Raw genomic sequence first — 17,499 nt, 5'->3', positions numbered from 1 at the left:
TTAGCCCATGCTCCCTTCCAGAGCTTCCCTCGCCTGGCCAGGCCGGTAACTCCCCGCAGACGGGCGGCAGCGCGTGCGCCGCGGAGAGAGAGGCAGGCAGCAAGCGGGCGCGGGCGCTGCGGGCAGAGGCAGGCGGGCGAGCCGGAGCAGCCGCGAGCCAGGCGCTCTCTGCACGCCGCGCCTCCAGCGCGGGGGGATTCTGAGAGGGGGCGGGAACGGAGGCGTGCGAGGGAGCATCTGGCCGGTCCGGGGCCCTGCAGAATGAAGCGGCGCCAGGCATCCCACCTGGGCGAGGTAAGAGGCAGCGTGACGCGGCGGGGCTGGGCGCGCTTGAGGATGGTGTGCCTGGGCACCGAGGGGAATGGAGGGAGGGGTGCCTCGGCGAAGGAATGATGTTCCCTGAGCCTCAGGGGCTCTGCAGGCCACCGGCCCAGCCAGCCAGCCCACGGGTGGCTCAGATGGCCCGGAAAAGACGGTCTGGGTTGGCGGGCACAGGTGGGCTCTTTTCTAAGGGCCAAGGAATGAATTAGGGAGCTGGATAAACAAACACTGATAGAGCCCGGCCATGAGATTGCAGGGTTGTCCGGAGAACAGGTGTTTGCATTTGTGAGGTATGGCTGGAATGCGGCTGGGAGGGGGGCGCGGGGTGGTCGAACCTCTTGCTAAAAAAAAAATCCCCCAGTTCTACAAAGGTGTGTTTTGGGTCCCTCTTCACCTCGCAGGTTGATGGTTGATCAAACCTACCTCCTTCCATTCTGCTCCTAGATCTCTGGGCATTGGACCAGAAAGAGCAGGGATCCAGAGGATAGTGAGCCCTATGTACCTGGATCTTCCCTGGAACATCCATGGAATATTCCTGGAATATCCCTGCAGAGGAAACCCTTTTAATTCTCCCTACCACCCTGCTCTCCTGCCTCATAGGATCGAAGCATTTGTCCTTCACCTGCTCTCTTGGACCTGTCTTCCCCTCCCCCTCTCCAGTCTCTGGCTAGAAAGACTGAGAGAAGGATCTAGAGCAAGAGATGGAAGGGGAACTGGGGAGGAAAGACCAGGAGAGTTACAAGTGAGCACCGGAGAAAACTGAATAGAGGCAGTAGTGGTTGGTAAGCAGAATACAGAGATGAAGAGAGGGAAGCCAGAGAAGCCAAGAAAGATGGATACATGAAAGAAGCAGGACCTAACTAGGTCAGGTTCCAGTCCTGATCCTCTCCTCATCAGTGTTACTGGTAGCATCAATTTAGCAGTAAAGTTAAGGATGATAGCTGATATTCACAAAGCTATTTGAGATTTGCAAAATGTTTTTCATGCACATCTCATTTGTTCCCCACAGTACTCTTACAAGTACCTCAAATGTTAACTCCATTAAATACAGCTGAGAAAACCCAGACTCAGAAATGTTAAGGTACCCTTGCAAGGATACAGGAGTGGTTGGCAGGAAATAGGGTATTTCAACCCAGGTGCTCTGACCCCAAATTCAATATTCTTTCCACTCTACCAAGAGGGACATAAGGATATGTCTCCCTTGTATTTCTATATTCCTGTCTGATGAAAAATTACCTTGTTGGGGAGAAAGTTTAAGAAATTTGGCCTTTGGGAGAGGATACTCAGGCTGTGGGAGTATAGAACAAGAAAGTTTCTCATACTTTGGGTCAGTTTCCAACCCAGAAAGTCTTAGTCTGATTCCCCAGAGGCAGAAGTTTATCCTCTTTCACCTCATTATTTTACCTACACCACCCCCACCCCTACCTCAACCTCTTTCTGATCAGATGGCAACTGTCTGTGACTGAGCTTGGGCTCAGAATCAAAACCCATTCCCATTAACATTGTGGGTAGTAGGGCTGGCATCCAGTGATGCTGAGTTATCCACCATCCATCGTCTCTCTATTCCATCCTGAAGCTGATCTCCTACTATTTCCCTTTTCACTTTATCCAGCTTCCCAATACCTCTCCCCTCTAGAAATCTCCAACCATCAGCCACCAGCAGCATCCCAGGCTGGAAAGCTAGAGGACTGTTTCCAGAAAAAAATGCAGTTGGGTTAAAGCTATTTGTTCTAGGAGCTGAGTTCTGGATTCCATGCCCTCTGTAATGTGTTATTCCTGGGAGGGGAGATAAATATTTTACATACATAGATATATCTATTTCTACATATGCATATTCACACATACCTGTCATATAAACTGAATGGAGATGGTAGATGCCAGTGTAATGTAAGCTCTGAGAGGTCTTGCCAAACTAGAAAGGCTTTGAGTATGGGCCTGGCAAAGAATTATGTGTCTGCTATCTGAGGACCAGTCAGCCTAGCTAAGCGCAGAGATGCACGCATCACCAGAACGTTTGCAACCAAGCAATTTTTTTAAATTTTGGAAGGGGCTATGGCAATTCAATGAAACTGTCTAGAGAGATGTGGACAGGTTGTGATCTGTGCCAGCAGCAGTAACATTGGCAGCAATAAAATCACAGTTCTTTTGAAGTATCAAAGAGATACAGAATCACACATATAGAAACACATATATACTCACAGGCCTATGTACTAATGGATTTATTTATTGCACGGCTGATCTTGTCCTATTTTTTATAATGCTTTCCTTCTTCCTTTCTACATTAACTCATTCTTTTTTTGCTAGCCTATGAGGATTAGATCCATAGTAAGGCTAAGTGTCCAGGTAACTAAGCCCAGACCATGGTCCTACCACTAGGCCCTCCTCTCCTCCCTGAAACAGGAACAGGCCTCTCTCTGAATGGGGTGGGGTGGGGGAGGGTGGAAATGAGCTGCAAGCATCCTACTCTCAGAACTCTTTGTCACCATGGAAACAGAGCGGAAAAGGGCAGCTTCTTCCCAGGGAGTGGGGAGAACGGCCTCATTAGCTGGTTCCTCCGGCTGCCTGTGCCTCTGGAGAGGGGGTTTTGGGGTGGTGCCGGGCCACCTGGCATCTTGTAAACTCTACCCGCTCTTGCTAACAGCTACTCTCGCCCAAGCCAGGCATCACCACGTCCTGGTGTTTTCTTATTGCTTTTAGGGTTCAGCTGTGAAGGAGAGGTTCTAGAAGAGGGTTAACCAGGCAGAAGGAGAGGAAGCAGGCCTGGAGTGCTGAGGGCTTGGCAGAGGGCTTGTTTCTAGCAGATCTAAGCCCAGCTGGAAAAGTCACTATGATGCATGTGCCATGAATGGAGTGAAAGAGCTGTTGAATGGTTAACCCTTAGTACTATCCCTCTGGAATAGCTGCTACACCAGTATCACTCTCACTGTCACCATTATGAGCAAAAGTGGTGCCTGTCATCACCACCATCAGCGGCCTCCATCATCACTGTCAGTGAGGTCATTCATTGAGCAAACATTGTGTCTACCATGTCAGTCAATCAGTAAACATTTATTAATCACCTACTATGTGCCAGGCACTTTGCTAAGTGCTGGAGATTCAAAGAAACACATTCCCTGATCTCAAGAGATCATAATCTTTATGAGAAGCAGGGCAGTTTAGGAGATAGAGAGCCAGCCTGGATGGTCAGGGTAATCTGGGTTCAAGTCCCCCTCTGACACATGGTGGCTATATAATCCTAGGCAAGTCATTAACCCCTCAATGCTCTAAGCACCTTTCTAAGACATTGGTAGGAGAAGTCACCCCAGGGAACTCCCTTTGCCAATGAAATAACAGGAGAAAATAATGTACAGAGCACAGTGTAAGAGGAGGTACTCCATTATTTCAGGAAATCTATGATTTCATTCATGTAACTATTCCCTTCAACAATATGGATTGCCATCCACCCATGTCTGCCCATCCTCAGTGACTCTCATTTATGTCCTCTCTTAAGTTCACTATGGGAAGACCATCCAATATGCTGGAAACCTTCACATGCTCTTTGTATTTCATAGGCAGCAATGGTATGAGTCTACAGGCTTACCTGTTCATCAATTATCCTTTATTTTTGCTCATGAAAAACCCATTCTTTTTTCTTTCTGGTTGTACATACCTTTCATGGAATCTTTGCTTGTAATGCATTTCAGCCTGCTCGTGCTCACTATGCACTTCTCCATTGCCCGCTGGAGGATCCTCAACCTCAGTTCTTGGGAGACCATAGTGTTCTATGACACAGCCATGTAGTATTAAAGAGTATTGGTGAAAAAAAATAGGAAGATGGGTTCTTAGAAGAACTTTTCAGCTTTCCAAATGCAATCCATCCTACTCTCCTCCTATTTAAATCTGGGCTCTACTTAGTGTCATTTTGCAAAGTCAGTCCCAGATCTATACAGTGATGGATGAATGCCACAGGTTACTCATCCAATTACATATCATAGTCTGGTCAATAGTCATTATTTCTCTACTTGGTTTTTCTCATGTAGAGAATTGGGCCAGACTGACTTACATGATCTTGGAGCCCATTCAGGAGACTTTGCAGTATGCCAGGGCTTGATGCAATCAGCAGAATGTCATCTGTGACCAAGAGCATAGAGAGAATCCCTCTTTGACATGAACTCTGCTGGACTTCTCTATGACAGAGCCAAGTGCTTTTGGCAAGCACATCTCCATGTTTTATGCTTCACTTGATATTAACAAGCGGAGGGCTGTAAAACAAAGTTATTTGCACTGTTAAACCTTTCTAGAAATCTTCCATCATTTTGACACTTTGTTGGAGGGAACCTTTTAAGGAAGCATTTCGCTGTATTGAACCAAACACTTTTAGTTATAATCAATGAATAACACAATAAACACCTGTATCCTCTATACTTTCCAGTCAAGTGGATGATACCGAAGACATAGTCTGCTGTGGAATATTGTGGTGGAATATTTGCCTGCCTGATCCCTTTTAATACCATTATCAAGGAGGTCCTCAATATTTTCATGTGGATGAAAAGTAGTCATGTGGGTCAGTAGTTGTTGAAAGTTATTTGGCTGTCTGTTTTGGTAATAATAAACTTTGTATCTTCCCTAGGTAGGTGACCAAGAGAATATCCAGGAGACACACAAAGTGTAAATAAAACAATAAGCCCTGTCCTTCCAGAACTTACAACCAAGGAAGGAGAGAAAACACAAACACAAATAACTATTCAGTCACCACTTTCACTTTCACCTCAATATGTTCCCATTATCATCACCATCATTTGACATGAGTGTCCAGGGAATGCCAAAAACTGTACTAGGCAGTAGATGGATAGTAAAATTTAATTCAACTCAATAAGTATTGAGTACTGATCATGGATTACAGCCTGATTTGCCCCTTCCATGAATTTTCCCAGGCAACATAGTGAGAAAGGAGTTGCCTTTTTTTTTTAATTTCTTAAGCCTTTGGCCTGATTTGACATTCATCTTCTCTTGTAACTTACTCTTTGTTGAAAAGGTGGATTGCTGAGTGCTCGGGGAAGATGAGCAATGTATGACCTCCTTCTTCGCCAGTTAGCTCTATCTTTTAGTAGGAGACACTCTGCCTTCCAGACAGCCCTCATGGCTCTGCTCTCCCTTCCTTTCTGTCCTTGTTTCATAGGTTTCTCCAGCTCTCATCATTCTTGTGTCCAGAAACTTAAGAAGCAAGAGGAGGTATCTGGTATATGTCTTGTTTGTACATAGTTGTTTCTGTGTTGTTTCTTCCGTTAGACTGTGAGCTCTATGAGGGCAGGGACTGTCTTTACCTTTCTTTGTATCCCCAGCAGATATCACAGTGTCTGGCTCATAGCGAATACTTAATAAATGGTTGTTGATTTGACTTGGTATAGGTAGGAAGGGTGCCTTTCCTACAGTGTTGGGGTGGGGGTGGGGGGGTGGAGTCAGGTTAGGCCTGACCTCTGCCTTTTGGATTTCTTCTTCCTCTCCCCATCCTTCTGCTGGCAGCCTGTGACTCCAGATCTACTGATGACCCCTAGTGATCAGGGTGATGGAGACCTGGACATAGACTTTACCGCAGACCGTGGAAACTGGACAGGGAAGCTGGACTTCCTTCTCTCCTGCATTGGCTACTGTGTGGGCCTAGGCAACGTCTGGCGCTTCCCCTATCGTGCTTACACCAACGGAGGAGGTAGGGGACCTTTGACCCATCCTTGCGTTAGGATGGGGTTATGCTGACAGAGTGGCCCATGGGGATCCATTCTATGTGTTGTCTTCTTCCATTAGAACATAAGCTCCTTGAGGGCAGAGACCATCTTGTGTGTATTCCCCAGTACCTGTCTCTATCCATCTGTCTATCTATCTATCTATCTATCTATCTATCTATCCGTCTGTCTCTATCAAAGTGAAGTGTGATTCCTGCCCATTCCATAATTACTCAATTAAATTGGAGGCTGGCAGGGGGGAAGGAGTAGAAGGGGCCGGGTAAAGTGCCAGAGAACTGGGCTCCAGGCATGACCTTATCTACTCTAGCTCCCAAGACTTTTCAGCCTTCCCCCAACTCTCGTTCTGTAGCAGAAGGCTGAAACCCTAGAAAACAACCAAAAGTCATCAGTCTTTCTCTTCTTCCTTTTTCTCTCCTATCTTGCTCTGTTCCCTCTTTTCCCTCTTCATTATTTCTGCTCTCCTCTTTCTCCCACATCCCTTTTCTCTTTCTCTGCCTGGATTCCCTCCCTCCCTCATCCTCTCTAACTGGGGGGAAGGGGAACAGTTCAAGACTTTGGTATCTCTAACTAAAAAACTCACTCAAAAGGTATTGGCTGGGGGCAGCTGGGTGGCTCAGTGGATAGAGCACCAGGCCAGGAGTCAGGAGGACCTAAGTTCAAATCCGGCCTCAGACACTTCACACTTACTAGCTGTGTGACCCTGAGCAAGTCACTTAACCCCATTGCCTAGCAAAACAAAAACAAAAATAAAACAAAAGGTATGGGCTGCACGATGAAGTGGTAAGAAGTCTGATAATGGGATTGAGGAGACCAAGTGGGCTCCAGTTCTGGTCCTTGTTGGATGACTTTAGCCAAGTCAAGTCTTCATCCCTCTAGGCCTGGACTATAAAATCTCAGATATTTTTCTAATTACATCGTTCTGAGACTGTTTCTCCCTCTATAGAATAAAAGGGTTGGACTATAAGATTTCAAATGTCTTTCTAATCACACAATCAAGTTCTTGATTGCTGTTGCTCTCTTCCTTCTCAAATCTCCTTGGATTTAATAACATTAACTAGCAGTTGCTTAATGCAGCCCTTTACACATGTTAGCTCATCCTCACAACAACTCTGGAAGGTGGGTGCTAGTAGTATTCCCATTTTACAAATGAAAAAACTTGAGGTTAAATGACTTGCCCAGGGTCACACATATAATAAATGTCTGACTCAGGATTTGAACCCAGATTTTCTCTACTCCAAGTCCTATCCACTGAGCTGCCTATACATAGTATGTACTTCTCTGGGTACAGTTTCTATTCCCATCCCCCAATCCCATTAGACTATAAGCTCTTAGGGCAGGTACTGTTTGCCTCTTCTCTTTCTAACTAGAATACCCAGCACCTAGCACAGTGTACATCTACTTGGTCAGTGTTTGATGCTTATAGAATTTGAGTTCCAGCTTTAACATGCTATGCCTCCTCCGAACAACAATGATACCCTGAAGATACAATTCAATTCTACAATAATTTCTTAAATGCTGACTTTGTTCCAGGCCATGTGCCAGGTGCGAGGTCCTGCCCCCTTAAGGACCTTCCACTCTCCTCATTAGCTCATCACTTAACTTTCCTGAGACAGCTCTGGTCAGCCTCTTCCTGGACCTTGGCTTCCTTCCTGGCCTCCCACTGGGATTTATGGGGGAGAAGGTTAGGCCCACCTAGGGCCTCGGCCTCTCCCACCCGCAGCTTGATGGATAAAGAGCTGGCTTTGTACTGTGAGAAGCACTTCTCTCCTCCGTGTGAAATGTGCTTTAAGTCTTATTCTGTGCAGAGATCTGTGCCTGGTGCTGCGGAAGATACAGAGACGAACAAAATGGATTCCCTTCTCTCAAGGAGCTCAATATCTACTAGGGACATAGGATAAGAAAAGTACCATAATGCAAGGTTAAAAGTACAAAGCAAGGAGGTGGGTGAGCACCAAGGAGGGAAAAGATAGTTTCTGACTGGAGAGTTCAGGGGAGGCTTCCTGAGGGAGCTGGAATTCGAGGTGAGTCTGGGAAAAAATGGGAAATGCCATAGATAATAATGGAAGAGGAAGGCTAAGTGTAGGGAGCAGTGTGACTAATTGTGAGGAGCCAGAAGGACAAGATCCAGTGTGGCTAGAACACATTGTACATAGAGGCAAGTCTGGAGAGGAAGGAAGCAAGCATTTATTAAGCACCTACTATGTGCCAGGCACTGTGCTAAGCACTTTACACTTATTATTTCATTTGATCCTCACAACCACCCTGTCAGGTAGGTGCTATTATTATCCCCATTTTACAGTTGAGGAAGCGGAGGTTAAGATAGAGGTTAAGTGACTTGCCCAGGGCCACACAGCCAGTAAGTGTCTGAGGCCAAATTTGAACCCAGGTCTTCCTGATTCAAGGCCCAGCACCTATGAGCACTATGTTCACCCAACTACCTACTGACTAGGTCAGTTAAAGCCAGATTTCATAGGGTCTCAAATGGAAGACTGAGAAATGTGGGCTTTATTTAGAATCTAACGGGAAACCATTGAAGGTTCCTTTGCCAAAAAAGCAATAGGAACAATTATGCCTATTTAATGAATGAGGAGTCTGAAGCACCCTGATCATAGCATATTAGCACTGGAAGGTGCCTCAGAGATCTAGTCAAGCTTCCTAATTTTTCAAACCAAGGGCCAGCAGGGATGGAGAATCTGTGGCCTCTAGGTCCTCAAGTGCGGCCCATTGACTGAATCCAAACAATACAATTTGTTCTGTGAAATTTGGATTTGGTCAAAGGGCCACACTTGAGGACCTAGAGAGCCACATGTGGCCTCAGGGTCACAGATTCCCCACCCCTGGGATAGATGAAGAGACTGTCCCAAAATCACACAGGGAATGCAGGCAGAACCATTATTCCAATCCAGGTCCTTTGACTGCAAGTCCAGATTCTGAGAGGTTTAACAACTTGCCTATGGCACATAGCTAGTGTCAGAATCTGAATTAAAGCCCAGTTTTTCCTATTCTAATATTCTTTCCAGCATCCTGTGCTGCCTCCCCACAGCTGAAAGACAGGTTGTTCAGGAGTTCACATAATAAGCCTTGAAATGGTCTTTAACCTGCTTAACCTCAAGTGACAGACTATCCTTTCAGCACCACTGTGTTTTGGCTCTGCTGGGGGGGGGAATAGTGTGGATAGAGAGCTGATCTCCAAGTTGGGGAAGTCCTGGGTTCAAGTCTTACCTCCTACACACTGACTGTATGGCCCTGAACAGAACACTTAATCTTTCAGTGATTCTAACAATTCTCTGGGCAGCTAGGTGGAGCAATGGATAGAGTGCCAGACCTAGAGTCAGTAAGATCTGAGTTCAAATCTGGCCTCAGACACTTACTAATTGTGTGACCCTGGGCAAGTCACTTAACCCTGTTTGCTTAGACTTGGGATCAGGAAGAGTCTTCATGACCTCATTTGGGATTTTCTTGGCAGTGATACTGGAGTGGTTTGCCATTTCCTTCTCCAGCTCATTTTGCAGATGAGGAAACTGAGGGAAACAGGGTTAAGTAATTTGCCCAGGGTCACACAGCTAGTAAATATCTGAGGTCAAATTTAAACTCAGGAAGATGAGTCTTCCTGACTCTAGGCCTGGAGCTCTAGCCACCGTCCCACCTGGCTGCTGGATAAGTAAATGGCAAACCACTCCAGTATCTTTGCCGAGAAAACCCCAAATGGGGTCAGCAAGAGTCAGACTCCACTAAATAACACCAGCAGCAACAGCAGCAATAGCAGCAATACTCTTAAGATTGTAAATTGCTGATTTACAATGGTGCTGATCTGCATCGATAGAAGGGGTTTTCCTCGTTGGGAATTCCCTCTCCTAATGGAATCATAAGTCCAAGCCAAAAATAACAACTTACATTTCTATAGTGCTTAAAGTTTACAGAGAACTTTCTTCATGATAATCCTGTGAAGAAAGAAATACAAGTATTACTGTCATCATTTTAAGATCAGGAAACTGACTCCCAGAGAGTGTAAGTTGCCCAGGGTCACCTAGCTAGTAAATAAAGAATCTTGGATTGGAGTTCAGGCTTCCCAACTTCAAGTCTGATTTGTGTGTTTGGGTTAAACTGCTCCAAGGGTGGCAATATCTTACTGGTATCCACTGGCAGGGGAAGAGGCATTAGAGGTGGTCTGGACTTTAGAACATGGACTACCAGAGCTGGGAGGGACCTTCAAATGGAAGAGAAAATGTCTGTTCTGGGAAATTAAGTGCACCCTGCTCATTTTATAGAGGAAGAAATAGGTCCAGATAGAGGAAGTAACTTGTTAAAAGCCACAGAGAGAAATGAGGGTGGGGGGATGGGGGGGAGAAAAGAGGAAAGGGGGGGAGGAGGAGGCAGAGGGGGGAGGGAGAGGAGGGGGAATGATAGAGACAGACAGAAAAAGCTGAGACAGACACATAGACACACACACACACACACACACACACATAGACACACACACACACACACACACACACACATAATGACCGACCAGATTTGGGGGTGGGGACAAGAGATATAGACAGACAAGAAAGACAGAAGAGACAGAGACAGATAGACACACACACACACACACACACACACACACACACAATGACTGACTAAGTTGGGGGGGGCAAGAGATATAGACAGACAAGAAGAGAGACAGAGAAAGACATAAAGAAACAGAGACAGTAAGACAGAGAGAGAGAGAGAAAAGGAAGGAAAGAAGAAGGGAAAGAGAGGAAGGGAAAAGGAGAGAGGGGAAGGAGAGAAAGGCAGAGAGAAGATATAACCTCCTCACTTCTTAGCCATATGTGCAGAGTAAGATTCCCCTAAGGTTGCCCATCTGGGGTCTCTCCCCTTCCCCTATCCTATCTTTTCAGGTGCCTTTCTTGTGCCCTATTTCATCATGCTAACCATCTGTGGCATCCCTCTCTTCTTCCTGGAGCTCTCCCTGGGCCAGTTCTCTAGCTTGGGCCCACTTGCTGTGTGGAAGATCAGCCCTCTTTTCAAAGGTAAAGCCCCTTATTTACACCACAGAGCAATCCTTTTGGCCTTCCTGCATCTCTGCCACCCAACAACTTAGGACTGAAAGGGAGATAGGGAGTACTTGCCTGGAGCATGTCAGTGGGCTCCAGGCTCTTTGAAACATCTCTGCCATCCTATCATGGCTATTCTCCATATAGGGAAAAGTCAAGGTTCACAAGAGATTTCAAGATAATTATTTTAGATCTGGAAGGGTACTCAGACATCATCTAGTCCAACCCCTTCATTTTATAGATAAGGAAACTGAGGTCCAGGGGTAGCTAGATGGCACACTAAATAGAGAGCTGGACCCATAATCCAGAAGACCTGAGTTGAAATCTGGCCTCAGATACTTCCTAGCTATGTGACACTCTGGGTGATTTACTTAACCTCTCTCTGCCTCAGTTTCCTCATCTATAAATGTAGATAATAATAGCACTTACCTCTCAGAGTTATTGTAAGGATAAAAATGTTTGTAAAGTGCTTTCCAAACTTTAAAGTGCTATATAAATGCTAGCTATCTTTATTATTTTGCCCAAAGTCACATAGCCAGCAAGAGGCAGGGCCAGGATTTGAACCCAGGTCCTCAGATTTCAAGTTCAATGCTTTTTCCCCTATACCAAAATCCCATAGCATGCTGATGTGGACCTTTGGGTGGTGGTGGGGTATCTGAGTCATTGGGCCCATTTCTGCCTGCCAAGGAAGCAGGAGGGCTGAGAAGGCAGCAGTGAGGCTGCCTCCACTGCTCCCCTTGTGTGGGCCCTGCAGGTGTTGGCGTGGCCATGCTCATCATCGTCTCCCTGGTGGCCATCTATTACAACATGATCATCGCCTACGTCTTGTTCTACCTCTTCGCCTCCCTAACCAGCCACCTGCCCTGGCAGCACTGTGGTAACTGGTGGAACACGGACCTCTGCCTGGACCACCGTGCAATGAGAGAAGCCAATGGCACACTGCCCCTCAACATCTCCAACACTGTCAGCCCCAGCGAGGAGTACTGGAGGTCAGGCCAGCTGGCCAAAGGTTTGGGGAGCAAGGGAGGAAGGAGGGAGTTTCTTATGCATGGCACCAGCTTGCCCTGGACCCTGGGTCATGGCTTTTGGTGTGCCAGAGTCCCAGTGGGCACTGTAGCCTCACTCCAAAGGACTCAGAAATTGTGGAGAAGCCCTGGAGCCAGAGCCTCTTATAGATGGAAAAGGGCCTTAAGAACCCCATAGTCCCTTCATTCAATAGCACAGTAGTCCCCCAACTTCCCCACAGTGCTAGAACCCTTGTAGTAAAGTTGTCTAAAATCATTATTTTTCATGCCTACAAACAAACAACATAAGGTTCGTTATTTTTAAAAAATTACAAACTTGGGGTGTTTCAGGCTTTCTGATAGCAATATGAGAAACACTCCTGTGGCATATAGTGGAAAAGCTATGGAGGCAGTGGGAAAGACTGAGGGCAGTGTGGAAGGCTCAAGTCCTCTTCTGATACATACTGATTGGTTGACCTTGGTCAAGTTCTCAACCTTTTAATGCCCCAGGCAACTTTCTAAGACCATAAATTGGAGAGGAGGGAGTCTTCACTACCAATAAAATCACAGGTCTGGCCCCCCTCCTAAAAAATGGAAAGACCACTGAACTTGAAATCAGGAAATCTGTGTTTGGGTCCTGGGTCTAACAAACTCACTGGCTGCACAACAGAATATTTTGCCAGACAAGAAGACTCAAGTCTGTGTTGATGGGTGAAGAAGGAGCATGTCACAATAGCTATCTTCAAGTATTTTTTAGGGTTGTCAAGAGAAGAGAGATTGGACTTGTCCAGCTTTGGGAAAGTTGCAGAGAGATGGATTTTGGCTCCACATTAGGAAAAAACTTCCTAACAATTATAGCTGTCCCAAAGTGGAATGGGTTGCCTTGGGAAATAGAGGATTCCTCCTCTCTGGAGGTTTGTAAGTGGAGGCTGGATGTTGGGGGATGCTGTAGAGGGAATCTGGTTCAGGGATGGCTCAAGTGAGATGATTTTCAAGGTCACCTGTAGTTCTGAGATTCTCTTGGTTCCTCAATTTCTCCTCACCTCAGTCTCCTCACCTGTTTTATGGGAATAGTAACGTATCTGCCTGTTGTAATGGTTAGAGTACAGAAAATGCTTTGTGAATGTGAAAGTTCCACATAAATTGGAATTTTATTATTAAGAAACCAAGGCTCACAGAGATAAATGACTTGTTCAAGGTCACACAGTGAGTTACAATTAGGTCTCCTGACTTCCTAGGTCAGTGACTGTCATTACATGGAGTTTAATGCTAATTCCCTATCAATCTGATTTCTCAGATGTAGGAACAGGGCAAAGATTTCCCTTTACTCAGGGATTTCAAATTATTTCTGTGTATGTAGGCATAGATACTGAAGGAAGACTTGAGGTTGCTGGGGTCCTGGATGTGAGGCCTGGTGGGTTTTGAGTTGGTATATCTATCCTGTCCTAGAATATGGTAACTACAGCCTTGGGGCACTCAGGCCTCTTTCTTTTGCCCTAGCCGATATGTCCTCCACATCCAAGGGAGTACAGGCATCGGAGATCCGGGTGAGATTCAATGGAAGCTCTGTCTCTGCCTCTTACTGTCTTGGGTCATCGTCTTCCTCTGCATCCTCAAGGGAGTAAAATCCTCTGGCAAGGTGAGACTTTGGGAGGCTTGTCCTGGCTCAGGTTAGGGTAGGAACTATGAGACCCTGAGTTCCACCAGCTGCTCAGAGATACCTGGGAAATAACTACCATGTACAAGGCTTTATGCTAAGTTAATGTGGGGGAGATGCCGAAATGAAAAAGACTTAATCTTTGCTTCCAGGGACCTCATTATCTAATAGAGGAATATAAAGAAATATTCCAGGGAAGACAGCTCTAAAATGACCAACAGAACAGACTTCTTCCTTTTTCTGAAGCCCATAAAAGCCCCAGATAGGAAGGTGATGATAATATAGCACTTTGATATTTATAAAGCACTTTACTTATGTTAGCTCTTTTGATCCTCACAATGACCCTGTAAGGTAGGTACTATTATTATACTCATTTTACAGATAAGAAAACTGGGGCCAAGGGAGGTTAAATTACTTGCCTGAGGTCATACAGCTGAGTGTTTGAGGCTGGATTCAAATTCAGATCTTCCTGAATCCGGAAGTCTGACACTCTATCCAGAGCACAGATAATCAGGACCGTGGAGAGCTGCCCTTCTTCCTCAGCTCCATCCTAGGCTCCCATTCCTTGTCTCCTCTACAGGTGGTGTATTTCACAGCCACCTTCCCGTACCTCATCCTCCTCATGCTGCTGGTTCGGGGGCTGACACTTCAGGGTGCCTGGAGAGGGATCCAGTTCTATCTCACACCCCAATTTGATCACCTTCTAACTTCCAAGGTAGGTGGATTGAAGTAGAGGGTTAGGGAGCGGGGAGAGAAGGGGAAGGAAAGGAAGAGCAAGATGGAGGCTGTTCTCCACCTCATAGGGTTTATTTATGTGTTATGGAACTGAGGGAGGGGCAGCCCAGCATATTGTGGGGTAGGGAATAAGAGCAGGGATGGAAAGTAAGAGGGGCTCTGGGTGTTTCAGTGTGCTTACACCCATCTACAGGTACATACGTATTCTGGTGCTCTTATAGTTGTACCTCTGTGGGCAAAAGTGAGGATGTATTTGGGTTTGGGTTGGATGTTTCCCTTTCTTTTCTCTAGTTAAGGGAGCCAGCTGGACTGGAACACTGGGCAGACAGGCAAACATTCCCTAAGGATCAGTTCCAGGAATGATCAGGAAAGAAGGATAGAGGAGGTTAAAGAGTCATCCTTTAGGGAGGGTGGGCCTTTCCAGGACAATTTTTTTTGTCTCTTCTCTCCCCTCATCTCTCCTCAACCAACAGGGTTCTTCAACCTCTCCATTTTCCCCTTACCTCCACTTACCTTTCATCTCCTTCTCCTCCTGTCACCTTCCTACTCCTTTATTCTGGTTCCATTTTCTCCCCCTCTTTCCTCTCTCCCTCTCATCTCTACTCTTCCCCTGCAGGTATGGATTGAGGCAGCCTTGCAGATCTTCTATTCTCTGGGGGTGGGCTTTGGGGGCCTCCTTACCTTTGCCTCTTACAACACCTTTCACCAAAATATCTACAGGTCAGTCCCCTGCAGCCTTCTCTTCCCAGAGGGTCATTTCCCTGGGGGGTGGGAGAGTCAAAGTGTGGGCAAACTGACCCTCATAGTATGGTCAGGGAAAACAGGATAGAGATGTCATGGCCTGTCATGCCAAGTGGTCCCTATCCCACCCTATCCCTCTTCCTTTCCCAGAGACACATTCATTGTTACCTTGGGCAATGCAATCACCAGCATTCTGGCTGGCTTTGCCATCTTCTCCGTGCTGGGCTACATGTCTCAGGAGCTGGGAGTCCCTGTGGACCAGGTGGCCAAAGCAGGTAGACAGATGGGCTATTTAGAATGCGTTGGGCAGAGAGGCGGCATGCGGTACCATATGTGTGTGGGTCTAGCACTTGAGGGTGACATGATGGGTGGATGTTTGCTTGTGGTGTGGAGGGAGTTGTTGTAGATGTGATCTGGGAATGTGAAAGGAAGCTTGGTTATGTGTTTGGGGCATGAGAATATGTGAGGACTTCCACATTTCTGAAAGAAGATGTTGGGACTACCTTTTAGAAGTCTGTGACAGAGGTGCAGTCCTGGCTCTACTCTTTTGGGCAAGTTATTCCCCCTCTGTGGGCCTCAGTTTCCACATATGTAGAATGATGAAATTGGATTCAATCATCTCTAAGGCAGAGGTCCTGAACCTGAGAGATAGATTTCCAGGTGACTATGAACTCGGATGAGAAAGAAAATATTTCAACGTAATTGGTTTCCTTTTTAATCCTATATATTTTAGTTTTTGCATTTAAAAACATTATTCTGAGAAGGGGTACATAGACTCCACCCAGAGTACTAAAGATTGGACATAAAAAAAGGTTAAGAACTCCTTCTTTGAGTCTCTTCTAGCTCTGACAGTCTATGGGTCCATATTTCTATGTAAGTTTCTATTTTTAGCCTATGTCATTCACAAATGGGTCTTCAGTTACCTCTGCTACCTTCCAAGAATAAAACTGCTTCCATCTCCTTGTCCCCAGCCCCTACCAATTTCCCTGCACAGTGGGCCTTTCATTCTGATTTTCAAACTTGCCCTTTGTTGGGTTTTTTTGTTGTTATTGTTGTTGTTCTGTTTTTCTATTTTATCATATCCTTCTGAGCCCCAAAGACCCCTGCATCCATGAAGGTGGGTCAGGCAATTGGTGGAAATGAGTCCAGGTGGGACCGTGAGAAGCAAAGCAGTAGAGGGAAGATAGTGACCAGGCCTAAGAACTATAATAATAAAAACAGTCCTCTTGATAGTGGGAGACTGTTGGGCTGATAGTATCATAGATTTGAAGCTGGAAAGAGCCTCAGAGACCATCTAATTCAATCCCCTCATTTTACAGATGGGTATAATGAGGCTTAAGGAGGTGATGTGACTTATCCAAGGTCACACAAATAGTCAGCTTCAAAGGCAGGATTTGAACCTAGGTCTTCTGACTTCAGAATTGGTGCCTTTTTTCCAATGTGCTAAATTACCTCCTGAGGTAGAATACATATTTACCGAGTCAGTTCAGAAAGATGCACCATCAAATCTAGCCTTCCCCATAACGAGTCCTGTTATAACAAAAGAGGGAACTGAGGCTTAGGGAAGAAAACTAACCTGCCCAAAGCTACACAGGTACTTAGCAGCAGAGCCAGGAACTAGAATTCAGGTCTCTCCATACCCATGACTGTGTTCTTTCCAATTTGCCGTGTTGTTTCCCTTTAATTTATTATGATTTCAAATTTCCTAGTGTTCATGGGAAGCCAGACAGATACTCGGAGGAAAGAGAGAGGCACTTGGATAGTCCTCCAATGCCTGCCACAGAATGGAGTGCTAGACTTGGAGTCAGGAAGATCTGAGTTCAAATCTGGCCTTAAACACTTACTAGCTGTGTGACCCTGGGAAAGTCACTTAACCTCTGTTTGCCTCATTTTCTTCCACTGTAAAGATGAGGGTAATAATAGCACCTATTTCCCAGGGTTGTTGTGAAGATTAAATGTGAGATTATTTGTAAAGTACTTAGCTCAATGCCTGGCGCATAGTAAGTACTTTAGAAATGCTTCCTTCCTGACTATGTGACCCTGGACAAGTCATTTAACCTCTTTGCCTCAAAGGTCAAAAAGCTATGAGCAGTGAGAGAGACAGCAGGCCTAGTGGAAAGGAGACTGGATTTGAAATCACAGAACTTGGGTATTAATCACAGCACTGTCATTTACCACCTGTGTGACCTTGGGGAAATTGCTTTCCCTCTCTGGGCCATAGTTTCCTCCTTTGTTGAGAGAGAGAGAGAGAGAGAGAGAGAGAGAGAGAGAGAGAGAGAGAG

At 45.9% G+C, this 17,499-nt stretch overlaps 1 protein-coding gene across 1 annotated transcript in view; it reads left to right on the top strand.

Annotated features, from left to right (window-relative positions):
- The first annotated feature begins 261 nt into the window (after window positions 1-261).
- Window positions 262-17,499, top strand: part of SLC6A7 (solute carrier family 6 member 7) — a 25,565-nt gene continuing 8,327 nt past the window's right edge. The window contains exons 1-8 of the mRNA XM_027841999.1: window positions 262-294; window positions 5,824-6,007; window positions 10,925-11,056; window positions 11,835-12,069; window positions 13,585-13,723; window positions 14,322-14,456; window positions 15,093-15,196; window positions 15,368-15,492. Of these exons, the coding sequence (XP_027697800.1) occupies window positions 262-294; window positions 5,824-6,007; window positions 10,925-11,056; window positions 11,835-12,069; window positions 13,585-13,723; window positions 14,322-14,456; window positions 15,093-15,196; window positions 15,368-15,492 (1,087 nt within the window). The remainder of the gene's footprint in view (window positions 295-5,823; window positions 6,008-10,924; window positions 11,057-11,834; window positions 12,070-13,584; window positions 13,724-14,321; window positions 14,457-15,092; window positions 15,197-15,367; window positions 15,493-17,499) is intronic.

This window comes from Vombatus ursinus, unplaced genomic scaffold, assembly GCF_900497805.2.
Source record: "Vombatus ursinus unplaced genomic scaffold, bare-nosed wombat genome assembly UNPS02014863.1, whole genome shotgun sequence".
Taxonomy (NCBI): Eukaryota; Metazoa; Chordata; class Mammalia; order Diprotodontia; family Vombatidae; genus Vombatus; species Vombatus ursinus.
Note: the sequence above shows the minus strand (reverse complement) of the source record. Positions and strands in the feature narration are given on the sequence as shown.